Genomic DNA, 17,990 nt, shown 5'->3' with positions numbered 1-17,990 from the left:
CTTCCAATGTTTGATTTCCAAATTCTTATTTTTGATTTTTGCATCTTCCATTATCATTTTTTTTTTTTCATTTTCATTTCAAATACCTTATGCAACCAACCAAATCAACCCTATGAAAGAAATTATCTTTTTTTACCCTTTTATCGTTTCCTTCTTTAAGGGCCATGGAGTTCTCTCCTAAGAGGAGGAACATATAACACATGTTTTACAAAAAAAAGGAACATATAACATATTGAAATTTCATCACTTTCATTTTTTCTTCTCTTTATGACCGTAGATCTTATGGGTCTTTCTATCTTCTTCTCCTTTTGTCGGACTCAGAATGATTTTAGTATTGAAAGTTTTGCATTTCATTTTTCCCACACAAGTAGGAGAACCTTGTTATATCTCATCTACTATGTGGTACTTGGTGCTCCAGATTCCTTGATAATAAAATCGTCATGGTTTTCAAAACCAGACCGGACTGAATGGTCAGACCAGAAAAATTAGGAACCAGTCAGGTGATCGATTCCGTTTTTCCCAAAAACCATTGATTTTGGACAGTAAACTGCTGAACCGGGCAGTTAACTGTTCAAACTGTTGGAACGGTTTTGATCGTTGATTTTTAATTTTTTTTTATTTTTTTTGAGCTCCATGAATGACACAGACCCTACTTAGAGGGAGTTCACTATTTACATTTTACACACAAAATGTAAATAGGCATGCTCTCATTTAAAATTATTAATTTTACAGTTATTTTTTATTAATTCAAAGTCCATTTAAATCCATGCAAATTTAAAAATAATAATAAAATTAATACAACTTTATCTAATCATAACAAATAAATAGACAAATTTCATTTTATTAACAAATTAATAATTAATGAAACTTAAAACCCTTTAAATTATACTTAAAAATAATAATTAATAAATATTAATAGAAATTAGAAAAAGTGAAGGAATGCTTGAGTTGGACTTAACGGCTAAGCTCAATTGAAAATGTCAGAACTCAGAAGTATCTCACTTATATATTCCATTATTTTTAATATTAAATAAATTTTAAAATTTATTAATAAAATTAGCAATGCCAATCTAACTCAAAAAAAAAATTGATTCAGACTTTGAGTGATTTAACCCAATTGAAAATGTTATATAATTTCTTTTGCTTTAATTTTATTTAACAAAGCCCATGCATTGTACAAGTCCCCACTATATCATATAGTCAAACCAAAACAATGTATATTATATAGTCATATACAAAATATAGAATGTATAAGTTCTGGACCAGGCTAGCCTAGTATTAAACCTCTTGAGACATAGAACATGGACAAAGGTCAGGTTTAAAGTTGAGATTGAACCTTCCGGACCGCCTAGCACTAATTAATTTAAGGGAAATTTAGAGTTCAGTCCACTTATTTTTTAAATCTTTTAATATCTTTGCCTGGACAATGAACAAAGCGGTATTTCATCTATCTATATCAAATTGGTAAAGAAAATCCGTTGTCAAACAAATCACTATCACCATTCAATATTTGGTCTGGCATCTTCTGTCCGCTGCTCCGACTAAATGGTGCAGAGAAAAGACAATGCCATGTATGGTCCAAGGCCCTAACAAAACAAGGTGGTTCATCACTTGAACAGTCCAAGCTCAGTACTCAGGTGCTATTCTTTAGCCTGGGAAGAAGGGAACACCAACCTTCAGTATTTCAATTTCCAAGGCTACACTAACGTCTGGACCATAATCATACAAGCAGAAAACCTGATTGAAGAGAACCTAGTTTCTCAGGTCGATCAAGATAATCTAAATCAAGGGATTTCCCATTCTGAGAAGGCATCCTAAGTTCCTAACCGGACAAACCAAAATCTTCTCTCTAGGAGGAAAGTCGCTCATTGTTATCATCAATAACAACAAACACCATATTAAAGAAGATCCAATTCTTTCATTTCCTGTTGATATATGAGATATACAGATAAACTGGACCCAGCTTTCTCTGGCTGCAGTAGCCTTACTATGGGAAGAAAAAAAAAAGATAACAAGAAAATAAATAAGATTAAAATTAAAGAAAGGAAAACAATCAAGACTACTCTATCACCCACCCAGACGCTGGTAATCAGATCAGTCTTCCAGCTTTATTCAGTTCCACCCGTTGTCCCACCTAAGCCAATGGGTTCCTCTATCTATCTTCTGGGCCACATCTGTTTGGTAATGTAAGCACTGATCTTTGTTGTTTTCCTAAACCAACAATATCTCCTCCCGTGGAGGAAGAAGCCTTGGATAAATAAAATTAAAAGAAAAAAACCTCTAATTTCATGGTCGCTGTTGTTTGTTACCACTTGGATACGAGTCCCACCCACCATCAGGTTCCTTCCGCCTCACTGCCATTCCTGAACTTAATGACCATGATGCAGGCTTTATCTGTTCCTCAGCAGATCTGCTCTGCCCCTGAATAAATAGCTGTCGGGAAACCTCCAATTCCCTGTTCTCACCTCCCACCGTTATTAACCCTGAATTCAAATCAAGGCTTGAATGTGATGGCCCAACACCATTCAACCCAGATGGAGGGCCAGGCATGTTCATAATGAATGATGGTTGGGAGTAAGAGGGGCCAGGGACTGGAGAGCCCACTATCTGTGGTGCCATAGGAGTTCCCCTTGAATCAACCATGTATGGAACAGACCCAGGTCCATACATAGCTGGTGAAAGAGACACAGAAGGCCCCACTGTGAGGCCATTGTAACTAAACACCGGAGGGGTGTGTGTGTATGTTATCACTGGATATGCTGCAATGCCACTACCTAAGCTTGCTGAATTGGTACCCATCACATATTCAGCAACCAGCCCATTTGGCAGGAAGGACTGAGTTGGGGGTAAAAACTCCTTTCTATTGACCTCCACTTTTGTACCCATGATAGAGATGACAGGATCATTCATGCCTTGGGAAGTTGACTTCATCTCAGCACGTCGATCATGAGAATCATCAAAGACAGAAAAGCTGTCATTCAAGTCTATATTCCTCATTGAAGGCTGTCTTGATGATGAAGCTGAGGACGGAGACGGGCTTTGATTGCCATTACAGTGATGATAAGGGGATTTTTCATCCATCCTCCAGTCTGATGATGGGGCATCTTCATTTTCATCAACACGATTCAAGTCCAGCTTGAGTCTCTCTGCCCTTTTTGAGCTCACTTCAGTGGAAGATTCCCCAGAAAGAAGGCCAGAAGATACTGGCATTTGTTTCATCAGTGCCGTATCAGTGACCCCCTCATCGTCAACTTCAGCCACGTTCAGGTCAATATCAAGAACATCCTGCCTCTGCTTTGAACTGTAGCTGCTTCCCTCGACAGAGGGTGTCTTCTCACCATCCAGAGTCCTGCGGGGAGATGGTGGGCGGAAAGCACTTGTTGCCGCAGACCCCTTCCATCCCAGTGCCCCCTCAAAGTGCATTGGAGCCACAGACATTCCAGCAGTAATAGCTGCTTTTGAAGCAGCAACAATGGGTTTTGGAGCAGATATTGGAGTCATTGGGCGATCCATTTCCTCTGAGCAGACCTCCTTGTTCAAATCGAATTCATAAATGTCCTTCTCGGTGGTACTATTTGGTTCTTGAGCAGCTTCTGTGACCTGGGATATCTCCATATCTTGCATGCAATCTTCAGATTTTCTATCCCCGTTATCTGAACTTATTAAATGCTCTCTTCCATTTGGGGACGAGGCCACTGCACAAAGATTTTGTCCAGTTGGGACCTCATTTTGTGGTCCCATTGTTGATTGGTCCTGCTCTCCATTTATAGAATCAAGGCTAGAGTGCTGCACAACTCCACCTTGTGAATTATTCTCAGAGGAAGAACTACATAATGGTTCTCTATAATCCACTACCTCTTGCTCCACTTCTTTAGCAACTTGTCTAGCAACTTCAAGTGCATCATCTACACCATACTCAAGGTCCATCTCTGATTTTCTCTTGTCAACCTTATCTGAGCCTTCAGTATCTATCGTCTGTCGTGAAACATCAGCATCTATCGTCTGTTGTGAAACATCAGCATGTAGTGCCAACTCCTCTCCTTTCCCTACCTTCAAACTCGATTCACCAGAGAAGTCCTTGAGATCTTTTGTTGGATGAATGTCTTCCTTCCTGCAAAAAGAAATCTGTGAACCCTCTGTCTTTCTTGAGATATAGCCATTGCCAGATAAGTCCTCTGAAACATTGGAAATACATTCACCAGCTTGACCCCTAGATTTTATATCCATTGTGCTTCTGGAATGTTTTACTACCCCACAATCAACTAACCCCCTCTTTGGTTCTGATAGTGTAACCACATCACTGTCAAGACAAGTGGAAGTAGTTGGAGAAATCTTCTTTGGACAAAGTTTCATCTCTTTTGCATCAAAACCACTTGGTACAGAAAGTTCCACCACAGATTTCTGAGCAGCAGCATCATCCGTAGAAGAAACATATTCAGGGCCCAGTGATGGAGAAACAGAAGACACGTCCTTGCCAAGGTCATCTGGTATGTCTGTTTCTTTCTTATCATCAGTGAAACCTTTTAATTCTGAAACATCTAAGGACTTCCCCTGAACATCAACTTCAACTGGACCTGGGGAAGTGCATGCCCCTGGGGAGATTGTCCCATCTGCATGAGGCAAAGAGGAATCTTCCATTACAGAGGAGCCAAGAGCATCTCCTGGAAGCTCATCTCCCTCTAACGGGCTTGAATTTTGAGGAATACCCTGATTACCAGACATAGGGAGCTTTATGTCTTTAAGACTCTGTGAGTGAGAGCTATCTGAGCTTCTTGAAAGCTGGGATTCACGCCCAGAAGGCTCCACTATGTGATTATCTTCATCAGCATATCCTCTGAAAGGAGTAACATTAAGAGCTTTCTGTTCCAGGCAACCACTCTCAACAGCTATTTCTCCACTGGGCGAAACATTGTCATTAAGGCATGCCTCATTTTTTTCAGCATCTTTATTACTGGCTTCATTCTGTCTTCCTTGGTTCCAACCATCAATCAGAGCTCTTGCCCTATCCTGAACCTTGAAGCTGTGGTGGCTAAAAAGATGATTCACAGTTACTCCAATTCCAGAAGAAACTGATTTCTCTTTATCAATGGGCAGCTTCTCAAGTGCACCCAAGAGTGCAGTTACTGATTCTTCTGCAGAACTGTCGCTTTTGTCATTACTAAACTTCTGCACTTCATGGAGCCATTGATCAAGGAAATGGAGCCCATCTAAATGAATAAAGCGGTTAAGACAATCCTTATTTTCTGTGGCTGCCAAGGTGCTTGCAACAGTGCACCACTGTCTGGCTGCCTCTCTGACATTCTTCCCAGGAAGATCGTTTTCCTTTATCATAGAAACTAGCTCCTCAACTCTGGCAGGGGCTGTAAGCCCATCCTTCATCTCAGTCAGGGTAAAGAAGTCCTCTAGCGTCATTCTGTTTCCACACACCAACCAAGCAGTTCCAAGCTTTGAAGTAGTCCTTGTAACATGCTCCTCTGCTTATGAAAGCTAATTGCAGCCTAAGACTTGGGACCCTGGTTATGTGATTGTCTACAATACATGACACCATAAGCTCAGTAAGTGTTTAATTGCATGCCAAAACCAACAGAAGAAATACAATGTTTCTATTGATCAAGAGAGAGAGTTTTGAAATAAAAGTAAAAGAAAACTTTCATGGTTATAATACATGAATTACACAGACATATATACATTATAATCATGGAGAATATTGGGAACTCAGTATCTATACAGCTTGAACTTTTAAGCATTTAAGGTGATCCTAGATCATGCACTGCACTCTATCAGTCTAGATAATGTGCTACATCAAGAATTCCTTAGCCAACAAAATTTACTCTCAATTGATGGTCCTACTTGAGGCTACGAACTTTGAAGGATGCTTCCAAAAGCATAAGTTTGGAGTGTATGGAAAAGAAGAATTTTGAAGATGAAAAAAATAAATAAAGCCTGTCAAGCATATGCGCACCCACACCCTCTCACACACAACAAAAATAAGATAGAAAAAGGGATCTGCCTTCTGTTCCTTTCCCTTTTTATTACTCTGTTCTGTCTCTTAAATTTTTTAAGTTAATATAAAATTATAGCTTTCTTTAGTTTCTAATAATTTTTTGACATGCAATTGTTCTGTTAAAATGCTTGTGTTAAAGTGTTGTATTTGAAATATTTAAAAATACAATTGTCTTTTAAACATGGTGATATACTATGTTTTTAGAGGAAGGCCAATGCCATTAGCAAAAAGCATTTCCATTTTTCAATTTATATGCATGCTGATTGGCATGTAAAATTAGGGAACTAGAGTAGAACATGGTTATTTCTTTGTAAAATTCTATTGCAGAAGTGACTAGGTCTTCCATTATCGCCTAGAATAGCTTGGTTACAACTGCCGGGGGGGGGGGGGGGGGGTGTATATCCAACCCTCTATGGTCCATTGGTTCATGATCCTTGAAAAATTTTGAGGAGATCAATATACCTGTCTGTTCTTGAAGCATGATTCCATAACAACTCTGACAATGATGGTTGAGCCTATACTATATGCAGAAAAAGAGGGGGACATTTGTGTTTCATTATGGGAGGATAAAAGATGTTAATCTTGAAAACCCACCCCCAACTCCCCATCCTCCAATTGTGACCAAGGAGTAGCTTGCTCAAGTCCCCACCCACCCCCAACTCTCCTTCCTCCAAGATCACATCTGCTGCAAACTTTTTTTATAGTATAAAATTTTATTAAAAGCCAAACTGCATACGAAAATATACAGCAGATTGAAAGGTACAACAGTGGTCCTCCTAAGAGGAGCCTTGTCACAAGTAAAATAAAGTAGAAACTATATGCTGCAAACATGACCCCTCGATGATATGCAAACACGCTAGTGATTAAATAAAAAACAGATAAGTCTTGTGTTTTAAATTTGAAACAAAAGTATATTCTGTCCACACTTTATTAAGGGTTGCAAGAAAGTTTTTGCGACCAACTGAAAAAGAAAAAGAAAAAGAAAAGAAGTGTCTCCCCCCCCCCCTCTTTCAATACACACACAGACAACCACTAACCATCTCAAAAAAAGTGATCAAGTTACTATAATGAAGACCTAAGCTGACAATCATCCTAGTAGTTCCTACTAATCTCTTGTTCTAAGATTATTTATATGGCACAGAGCTATAGCGTTTCAAATAATGTTCTACTATTGAGACTAGAGATAGTTTAGTGGAAAAACTAAAAAGGATAGGATCAGAAATGAAGTCATCCGAAGGAACCTAGGATAACTTCAGTAGGCAGTAAAATGAGAGAAAAGTAGACTAAAATGGTTTTGTCATGCATAGAAGACCATCTACAGAACCTGTAAGAAGAACCAACCTGTTGCAAGTTGAAGAGGCTAGAAGAGCTAGGATCAGACTAAAAAGGATATGAGTTGAAGTAATGAGAAATGATTTAAGCATTCATAATTTAATGATGGGTATGACACCAAACGGTAATGGGATGGCGAATTCATGTAAACCAACCCCATATAGTTGGGAGTTGGGACAAAGCTTAGATGATGATGAGTCCAGAGATAGTTTTGAATTTCAAAGCTGAGTTATATATCATCATGTGAAACTTGATTAGTCAAATTGAAAAGCAAACACAACATAAAACTCAATCCATAGATTATGCAACTCCAATAATTAATTGGATCAGCTGGGAGAAACTCAAAACTTGAGAATTCAGAGATGGTGGTATGAAGGGTGACAATTCAGAAATGGAGGTAAAAAAAGGCTGTATGCATTCACAAAAGCACAACAATTCAGAATGCAAAGAACAGCTATCAGTTCAGATATAGGGAAAATTATATGATATAGTATATATCCATGTGCAATTCAAAATTTTCATCAAAATGAAAATGCCACAGCAAAAGATCAACTTAGAATGTGTTCATGCTTAATCTGTTTTAATACTTAAAATTGGACCAAATATCTAGCATATTTTACAAGAACATGAATAATTTGTAATTTGTTTTGGTAAATGTATAATGTAGTAGATATACTATATATTCATGGTATCCTCCTTCAGATGTGAGAAGCCTCTTCTGGTCCTTTAATCCACCAAGAAAAGGAGGCAAATCATGTGGGGAAGCACCAGGGTGGCAATAATTTTGACTATACGGGAAGAGAGGAATGAAAGAATATTCAACAGAAAACCAAGGTCTGTAGAGGTATTTTTGTCAGTAACACCACAAAGGTGGTCCAATGGATCAAAACAATGGCCCTTTTTCAGCTCTTAATGGCTGCCACCGTTCCACCTGAAATGTGTGCAATAAAATTAAATCTTCATAGCTGCAGCTTGGGCAATCCTGACCCCTTTGGGTAATGGAGACATTTATAGAGATTAAAGACGATAATCCCAGCCATATTCTCTGGACTCTTGGGCTATGCAAACACAACAAGAGTGGAACTAATGGCTGTACTTCAAGGTACGAAGACAGCTAAGGGTGATCATTTCTAGCCCAACCTAGCCCAGAGTAGGCATAATGAATTTAAGGTTGTAAGCCTGGAAGCCTGGCCAAGCCTTTCATCACCCCTAAGGATAGTAAAGCATAGTTGTCAAGGTGATGCCTAGGTGACGAGGTGCCCATGGAGGGTTGCCTCGCTTAATTGCTTATCTATTTTGTACATGGTACAATGAAATATTTTTATGTTCTTTATTTTTTGAGACTATAGTAATAAAATAGACATTTTTTTTTTATCAATAGCACTTTCATTAATCATCTGTAGAAAATTTACAGGAGGAAGACAAACACACTTATCTTCCAAGAGTCACTAAGAGCCTCATAAAAGAAAGAAAAAAGAAGAAAAAGAGAAAAGAATACAGAATACACTAAAGTTACAGCTTAGCCCAAAACAGTGAATCCCTTTCTGCCCCTTGTTTAGCTAAACCGTCAGCTAGAGAACTAGCCGATCTTTTAACCCAACATGTCTTAACTTCCATCTCCCGCACCAGCCACATGAATTTCCTCCTCTCATTGTTATACTTCCATAAACCATTTTGATCTTTAGTCAGCCATCCTATCACCACCTCTGAATCCCCTTCAATTATGAGTTTTTTGATGTTCAACTCCTTAGCTTTTCGAACTCCTTCCATAACTGCAAGGATCTCAGCTCTAAGGGAGTCACCCACTCCGATTGGCCCTGAGAACATGGCAGAGATGACCCCATTTTCGTCCCTAAAAACACCTCCAATCCCCGATTGCCCTGGATTTCCCCTACTGCATCCATCAAAGTTTAATTCCAAGAATCCTCTAGGTGGGGGAGTCCAAACCACTTTCATTATTGACTTGGTTTGTGTGCAATTTGCAATTTCACCCCACTTCCTCAACATGTCATCCACAGTGTAATCTGTGAAGTTTCAAATATTTCAGCCATTGTACCGCCCTAATATGTATGATAGCCTTCAGATCTGCTGCTCCTCTTTGGATTTCTAAGAATATCCTGGAGTTTCTTTCCTCCCACAATGTCCAACATACTACAGCCCATAGTCCTCTCCACATTATCCTTCCCCTTTTTATCCGCCACCTAAAAAAGGTGGGGGAGAAAAGGCCCTGCAAGTCTGATGGGGGATTCCAACTGTGTCCAAATAAGGAGGAAGCCCAATCCCAAATTGACCTCGCAAAGTGGCAAGACACCAGTAGGTGAAAACCAGTCTCCCCATCCGCTTTACATAGAACACACCACTGAGGTGACAAACAAGTATTGGGTCTCTTCTTTTGGAGTAGATCACCAGTGTTAATTCTTTCCAGATAGGCTTCCCAACAAAAACTAATAAAATAGGCATTATTAAACTAAAGTATTCATGTGGGTTTATATGCTATTTCCTTTTTATTATTTTCTTATTTGTTAGTGTTCAATCAACACACATGTTGGTTTGTGCTGTCTTGAACCCTCGAAGAGTTCAAACCTGAATTGATAAACAAGGAAGAACTTAAAATATTGTCCAATCAACACATTCTTCTTCTATCCATTTTATTTTCTTTTTTCTTTCCTAGGAAAAAAATAGAGGCTCAGCCCTATATCTTCTGAATTTTCTTTTCTTTCTTCGTTTCTTCTCATGAATATGTTGATTTTCTGTCTTAGCGTGAAGTTTATAATTTTTCTTAAGAAGATGATAGATAATTACTAGTTAAAGATGGCTGCTGGTTGCTATTAAACCTAGGGAATTTCCCTAAGGCACTCTGCACCCCCCCCCCGGGTAGCCTAGCCTAGCCTAGCCTTGGTGCCTTGAAAACTATGGAGCAAAGCTCCTTAGTCTTGGGAAATTGACAGTGAAAGGTGATTCAAAAGTAGTAGTGGGATGATTTTTTTTTTTTTTTGATAAATGAGAGTAGTTTTATTAATTCAAAAAATAGCAGTACATTCAGCCTAGGAAGAGGCATGAGGTATTATCTCCCCCTAGGACTGAGTCATAAACACTAAACAAACACAAGCCTGAAACACAGTTACAAAGTAGCCCAAAACAGATCTCCCCTTGACACCCCTTGCTTGGCCAGATAATCAGCCATTGCATTTGCTGATCTGCTGACCCACTGAAACCTGACTGACATATTCCTTGTCAGCCATTTAACTTTCTTTAACAGATTCATGTAGCCCCAACAAGCTGTCTCTGGACTTGTCAACCAGCCCACTACTACCTTGGAGTCCCCTTCTACCATCAAATTATTCACTCCAAGTTGACTGGCCATCTGTATACCTTGTACCGCTGCTAGTATCTCTGCCCTTACAGAATCACCAACACCCACTGGTCCTGAAAATAAAGACATGTTGCTATCTTTGTCTCTCAGAATCCCTCCTATTCCGGATGGCCCAGGGTTACCTTGGCAGCTACCATCAAAATTCAGTTTTACCACTCCATCCGGTGGGGATTCCCATTCAGCTTGTCATTTGTTCTTCGTGGAGACTGTAAAAGCCACTGCTGCCCTGTTTCTCCTCAAGTCATCAAAGGAGTAATCTGCCAACAAGTGTGAAGATTTCAGCCATGAGACTGTCCTTGTCATTATGCATTCCTTGATTTCAGCAGGACTTCTTTCATTTTCTTGAAATATTCTAGCATTTCTCTCCTCCCATAAAGTCCACAAGGTAGCGGCTCTGATACATTTCCACATTAGCTTCCCTCTTTTTGTCAATCTCCCAAAGGCAACCAGAATGAACAGCAGCTTTACTTCGGAGGGCAAGTTCTACCTGCACCCAAATAGTGAAACAGCCCAATTCCAAATATTGGCAGCAAAAGAGCACGATATCAGTAAATGGTTACATTCCTCACCCTTCACTTTACACAAGAAGCACCAATTTGGGGACAAACACAAGTAAGGTTTCTTCTTTTGCAAGTTTTCCACCGTATTGATCTTACCCAAGTAGGCTTCTCAACAGAACGCTGCTATTTTAGGAGGAATTGGCCTTGAACAGATCTCTTTAACAGGGAAAACCTGAGAGGAGGGGTTGGAGCAAAGGGCTTTAAAGAAAGAAGCACAAGTGAAGGAGCCAAACGGGGTTGGAGACCAAACCCTTTTATCCAGGTTAGGGGGGTCCAGGCACACTAAGTCTAGAAGCAACAAGAGCTCTGAAACACAAAGAAGTTCTTCTTCCCTTAACCCTCTTTGAAACCCAAAATTCCAGTTTAAACCCAAAATTCTTTTTAAAGAGGGAGATGGAATAGAGAGAAGGAAAGCGGTCTTTTGGGGGTTGAGTGCTCACCCAAATATCTTCCCAAAAAAGAATGGAATTTTCGGAACAAGCATCGTACCTTACAAATCTGAGGAACTTTGGGAGAATGCCATAAATAGCCTTCCAAGGTGTTGTGAGCAAAGCCCTTCGGGATACCCCCACATCCCAACCTGATTCAAAATAGCTAGGGATACTCTTCACTACTTCATGCCACAACCTCTCCCTCTCCAAGGGCCACCTCCAAAGCCACTTACCTAAAAGAGCTTCATTTTTACTCACCACATTCCCTAAGCCTAGGCCTCCTTCATTTTTGCTTCTATTCACCACCTCCCACCTAATCAAGTGATATTTTTTCTTTTCCCCAGGTTCCCATACGAAATCCCTCATCAATTTTTCCAACCTCTTTGCCTCCCTTTTAGGAATTCTAAAGATTGACAAGAAGTAGTAGTGGGATGATTAGAAAATGATAAAGCAGTCGCATGACAATGCTGTAACATCTTGAGGGAAATAAGAGGAATGGGATGCAGTCGGAATATAAGATTCAATTTGATGCCAAGATTGGTCAATGCTCTTGTAGATGGACCGGCCAAACAAAGGGTAAACAGAAAAATTGCTTTGGGGACCTTCATGTTAGCTAGCATTGCAACAAAGAGGAGGCAATGGGATTATAACTAGTCCATTTCTGGGGATGCTTGGCATGTTTGCATATAACCAACTCTATTCTTTATATCAATCAATAAAATTTCAGTTACCTATCAAAATAGAAAGGATAATATAATAGATATATTAGAGGAAATAATATAATTTAATACTTTACCCTCTTCAAAAAAAAATCAATATAGTAGATATATACAAACACTTGCATAAGAGGAAAACTGATCCAATACATGAGAGGTATCTAATTTATAGGGTTGAAAAAACAGTTCACTGAAGCATCAATACATTAGCACACAAGACGAAGGTTAGAAAATCCCTGTTAGACAGAAGTCTATAATTAGCATTTTGAAGACCTGCATTATCGTACATTAAGGGGGCATTGCGTGGTGTAATGGTAAAAGCTCAGGCAGTGAGGGAAAATGTGGCTTGGACCATTTGGGAAGAAAGGAATGAAAGAATTTTCAATGATAAGAGAAGGGCTGAGGTGGAAATTATTGATTCAATTAAGACAAGAGCTACACACTGGGTGAAAATTTTGGAGGCCTTCCAAAATTTCTCACTGAATGATATGTTGAGAACATGGAAAGAGGTGGTACTCTCAGCTAGAGAAAAAGGAAAGGCAAGTTGTGATATGGAAACCCCCGGTATCTAACTTCCTAAAGCTCAATTTTGATGGAAGTTTTATAGGCAATATGGAATTGGCTGGGTAGAGGCCTAGGGGGCATCTTCAGAAATTCAGAAAGAAGAGTGGTGCCTTTGTTTTTAGGACTCTTGGAGCACAGTGACGCACTAACAGCAAAACTGCTCAGCTTCTTGCAGGGGTTAAAGTTGGCTAAACAATTTGGTTTCCACAGTCTAGAGGTGGAAGGGGACTCAGGTGGTCATCTCTTGGACAAGATGCAGTACCCAAATCCCTTGGGCTTTTTGGCACAAATTTAGGGAGATTGAGAACTTAATAAGAGAGTTAAATGTTTCTTTTAAATGGGTGAAAAGAACAGAAAATGGAATGGCAGACACTCAAGCCAAACAAGGGGCTTAAGACAGCATTTGTTTTGGGCAAATCTGTGAACTCTTGTTGTTTGGGGTGGATTTTACACCCACCTTCTTGTAATCTTTAAGTTTGCATTAATAACATTACTTTCTACTGATTAAAAAAAAGGTAAAATCTCAGGCTGACAAGTGTGAGAAAGCATGTTTGAATCTGAGAGCAGATTCTTTGTGTGAAAAAATAAATGCCAAAGGTAGGTCCATATCCAGTCCACCCCTCCCAAGTCCCAAGACTCCAGATGGTTGGGACAACATTGGGTAAATGGCCTTCTGGCCTTCTGCATGATTTGTATATTAAGTCTTTTCACAACAAAAATAATCTTCTTGCAGAACATATCAGTGGTAGAGCATTCATATACTTTTGCAAAAAATAAAAAAATAAAAATGTGCATAACATGTTTTAATAGAAAAAGGTGTAAACAAGGCTTCTAGTCATGAGTATCTGTCAGCCCAAAAATTGCTGCCATGTGAGCAAACAATGACCCCCTGGAGAAAAGCTAAGTTTTCAGTGAATAATTTCACCTAGAAATTTTCAAATAAAGGGTGGTATTGGAATGATTTGCACCAAGGGAATGAAGACATGGCTATCAGAGGCTCACCTGCCTGATGGACAGCCTGGATTGCTCACAAGATAATTCAACCAATGATAGTCCTAAACCAAAATAAGAACCACATAGGTTCATACAGAGAGAGCATGTTGCCAGGTTCTTGAGTTCTTGCTCAAAACCATTCAAGAACCAAAAGAAATTTCATTTAGAAAAGTATGAATTTTTCAAAAGCCCCTAAATATGTCTTTTCTATTTATATTTTGTCTCCCATAGTTTCTTTTGATTCTTCCAAATATTTTGCAAGTCATTGGATAAGCTTAGGCTAATTAAAGTCCACAGCCTTTTGGATTGACACAAGAAACATTAAAAATATTACACCAAAAAACAAGCTATGTTCAAATTATGAACTTCTATACTTTGTTGGATAAGAATTCAAGAGCTTTGGATTAATTTTCTGGCTAGCAGTTTTAATTAAAGGGTTCTTTATACTGGATCATTGTATCCCTGTAAATCATATCAGAAACAAAGATGCAAAGCTAACATAAAATATCTCATATTGACCAAGTAACAAACAAAAATGGTATTAGATGAAAATGACACATTTTGTAATAATTGTAATGGTAATGCATCAAGGCCAATCATCAATACCTTAGCAATCTTGTCAGACCAAAATAAAATCATGTTGATTTGATACAGTAACATCAAGGAATTGCCTAAGAGAATTGCCAAAAGCAAGTTGACAGTGACATTGTTGGTTCAGTCTATGTGACCTAGTTCGTGACTTGGTTTGACCATTTGACATTTCCAACAAGCATGATAAGTAAGAGAATTTTATATTAATTCTAAATTACAGGTTTTGCAGATTTCTAATAAATAAAAAAAAGTAAAAAAGAAAAGGATACCATAAAAGTGCTTCCCAGACAAGGAAAAAAAATATGTGCATTGTTATGGTAATAATAATGTTTTTATCAGAAATAAGGTAATTTAATCTGATAAATAGTAAAATCTCAATAAAGTACCGTGTAGAGATTAGTACTCCCAAAGGGCTTTACATCATCAACTAATGCTAATGAGGAAAGCATATATACGTACAAAGCTATACACCACTGGAGGAATTAAGAAGTGTAACTTCCCAGTGCTGCTTAAAATGATAATAATCAACATCTAATAAGATAATGGTAATGATAATGATAATGATAAGACATCTTGTAACAGAGGCAAAGATTTTGGCATCTGGCTTTAACTGCTCATATTCAAATGGGTACCTGGATCTATAAATAACCTAGCTGATATTCTAGCAAGAAAAGGGGTTTCAAGAATGGAGTTTTTTATGACTTTTGAGAATGGAGTTAGTATTTGTTCCTCATGATCTCAACAACATGGGGCCCCATATTATTCATGATTTATAAAATCCCATGCATTGTTACTGATAAAAAAGAATGATGATGATAATAATAATAATCACACAACACATGAGCAGAAAAACTGCATTTAAAAGGACCCTTCAAGCTAACAGAATGGTTCAAAAGGCTACCACAACCGCAATAATCAACTTAGATATGAATTCATGTTAGAAACTTATTGGTATGATTTCGTGAATACAGACCAGTGGTAGATTTATGCTTATCGCATTTAATGTTAAATGAATTCAAACTTGGATGAAACACAATTGGTTCAATCAGAACATGGCTTCTTATCAATAACTAAAAAAATAAATAAAATAAAATCTTGAAGTCACAAGTGCAGAATAGAAAAACATGAGAAGATGATATGTTATTCTTTTTAAGAAAAAAGGTTATAATTGTACTTACTTTAGACACAAGTTTTCTGCTTAAATATTCTTCCTCATATAAATCTCTAACCATGATCTCATAACCTTTTTAGACACATCCATATCTGAACCAATATGTCAATACCAATAAGAACTTGCATAAGGTGGGACACTATAACTGGTTCAGCTAGGGTATCTGGTCTTTCTTTTTTTTTTCTGAATTGTCTAATATAGAATCTCCAAATCAACCAACCGATGTTCAATGAGACGAACTGTAAGGAGTAGAAGCATTCATGAAGAGTGTAAAGTTATGTATAATCTTTTGGGGAGAAGGAAAGGAAGTAGTTGTAGTAGCCTTTCGGATAACCTTTCATATGACAACAATGACGACAACAATAATAGGTACTCATAGAATAATGGAACAACCCAAGAAGCAAATTATTCACTTCACTGGTGATCTGTAATACAATATGTGATCATGTTCTTTTACAGAAACTCATCAAATGGAACCAGGAGAACCAAATATTGTATATTATACCATACCACGGTACATAAATGCCAGATATGGTCAAATTTTTTTGCTTATATCTGTGATTCCAGGAAACTATCGAGGTAAAAGTTGGGGACTTGCTGATTCAGATGGATGTATTTTGGGATAAATATGGTGGTTGCTACAAGCATTTTTCCTCAAGATATGTATCAATTTCATGCACAACTTCCATTTAGAATCCATGCATTTTGGATAGATGTAGCAGTTATTGCATTGTCAATTATTAAAAGATATATAGTGGTTATTGCAAGTATTTTTCCTTTAGACACAGTATCAATTTCATGCACAACTTTCATCTCCAGAAAATGATGGGAACAAGTTAGAGAAGCCAAATTTAAGCTACCACCTTATTAAACTACACCAGTAATGAACCATTAAGAAAGTAGAGCTCTCAATAGTTTTAAATTTACCAGAAGACTCCAATGCCCTAATTAGTTGAAGCAGCCGAGGAATTGATGCATAATGTACGATTAAGAGCCTATCCACAAAAATTGCCAGGTGAAGCAAATGTCATAGCTAAGAATACCATATAAAACACTAAAATTCAGCTGAGGATAATGATTACCAAAGCTCCAGTTAAGAAACTGCAATTCCAACAAACCACTCAAATCGACACCTTGTTGAATTGCAGACAGACTCCAAAACAAACGACAGTAAAATAGCAAACTAAAATGGCTAAAATCAAAACCTTTGGCCTCAGTAAAATAAAAATCGACCAACCCATCACCTCGCAAAGGAAACGAAAAAAAAAAAAAAATTAGTCAACATGATGAAACAGGGAAAATCATCCCACAAAGAGAAACCCACACACTCACTTTCAAACGAGGGACTGGACCATAGAACTCAAATTGAGAATTCTACAAGGAAAGCAACAAGAGCGAAACCCTAAATGTTGGTTCGTTCTTGGAAGGTGGGTGGGTTTGTAAGGAGCAGGGAGTACCAAACTTAGAGAATCTACATTAATGCAACGTAAGAGGATAGATAACACGTGTCAGAAACTGTCTAGAAACCGACCAAATTGTTGAATGTGCAGAGCGCGAAAATCATGAGAACAAGAAGATACGAGGTGAACTTTACCTTGTTTAGAATACTGAAATCCTGGCAGCCGCCGAGAGCTTGGAACAAGGGCTTATCCTCGACACTTCTACCGTGTTATCCTATTCACCACCATATCCTCTCTCTCTCTCTCTCCCCCTCCTTCTCTCTTTCTCCCTCTCTCTCTTCTCTCTTCTCTGTGTGTCTTTCCCTCTCTTCAGAACCCTCGCTCTGGCGTGTTCGAACGAGAAGAACGTTTCTTCTTCGCACCGGTTTTTTCTTTTTCCCTTTTTTGGCTTGTTTCAGTGTTGTTAGACTCGGACCGTCCGTTGACTCGAGATGGCCATTGGGTCCCGTGTCAATGGTTCAATCGAGGTTAAACCGTGGTTTATTGCTGACATCATTAAGTAGAGTATCAGGATCTGCTACCTACGACACTCTACCAACACACCTTCCAACATGATCTGTAGCCGCATATCTAAAACATGATTACCGTTCCAAAATCAATCCAGTACAAGTACGAAACATGTTTGAGAGATCCGTTTGCTGATGCATTCGTTGACGTTGAACGTCACCGTCCCAAAATCAATCCGTGCTTACAGCTTTTTGCACAACTGCAAGTCGTTATGAGCACGGTTTTGTGAGCACCCAATCCCCAAAACATTGGTTGTTGGCGGAGTGTTATCTGCTCTTTACACTTGGG

The 17,990-nt window shown here is 38.5% G+C and overlaps 1 protein-coding gene across 3 annotated transcripts; it reads right to left on the bottom strand.

The window, feature by feature from the left end:
* Nucleotides 1–1,898: 1,898 nt before the first annotated feature.
* On the bottom strand, nucleotides 1,899–17,558 carry LOC148849956 (uncharacterized). Of its 3 annotated transcripts, none has more exons than XM_088947482.1 (3): nucleotides 17,330–17,558; nucleotides 16,663–16,730; nucleotides 1,899–5,529 (listed from the first exon to the last, which is right to left on the bottom strand). In XM_088947482.1, exon 3 carries the CDS (start codon nucleotides 5,410–5,412, stop codon nucleotides 2,287–2,289), a length of 3,126 nt encoding a protein of 1,041 aa, XP_088803608.1. In that variant the 5' UTR covers nucleotides 5,413–5,529; nucleotides 16,663–16,730; nucleotides 17,330–17,558; the 3' UTR covers nucleotides 1,899–2,286. The 3 variants fall into 3 exon arrangements, with proteins under 3 accessions (XP_088803608.1, XP_088803609.1, XP_088803610.1); XM_088947483.1 differs by having other exon boundaries at nucleotides 16,818–17,553; XM_088947484.1 differs by lacking the exon at nucleotides 16,663–16,730 and having other exon boundaries at nucleotides 17,330–17,553.
* Nucleotides 17,559–17,990: the final 432 nt, after the last annotated feature.

Source organism: Nelumbo lutea, chromosome 5, assembly GCF_056320005.1.
Source record: "Nelumbo lutea isolate HS-2025 chromosome 5, American lotus-T2T, whole genome shotgun sequence".
Taxonomy (NCBI): domain Eukaryota; kingdom Viridiplantae; phylum Streptophyta; class Magnoliopsida; order Proteales; family Nelumbonaceae; genus Nelumbo; species Nelumbo lutea.
This window is presented reverse-complemented; position numbering and strand designations above follow the sequence as displayed.

Coding starts and splice junctions, on each gene's coding strand:
- LOC148849956 (XM_088947482.1), bottom strand. CDS start 5,412: ATGACGCTAGAGGACTTCTTTACCCTGACTGAGATGAAGGATGGGCTT.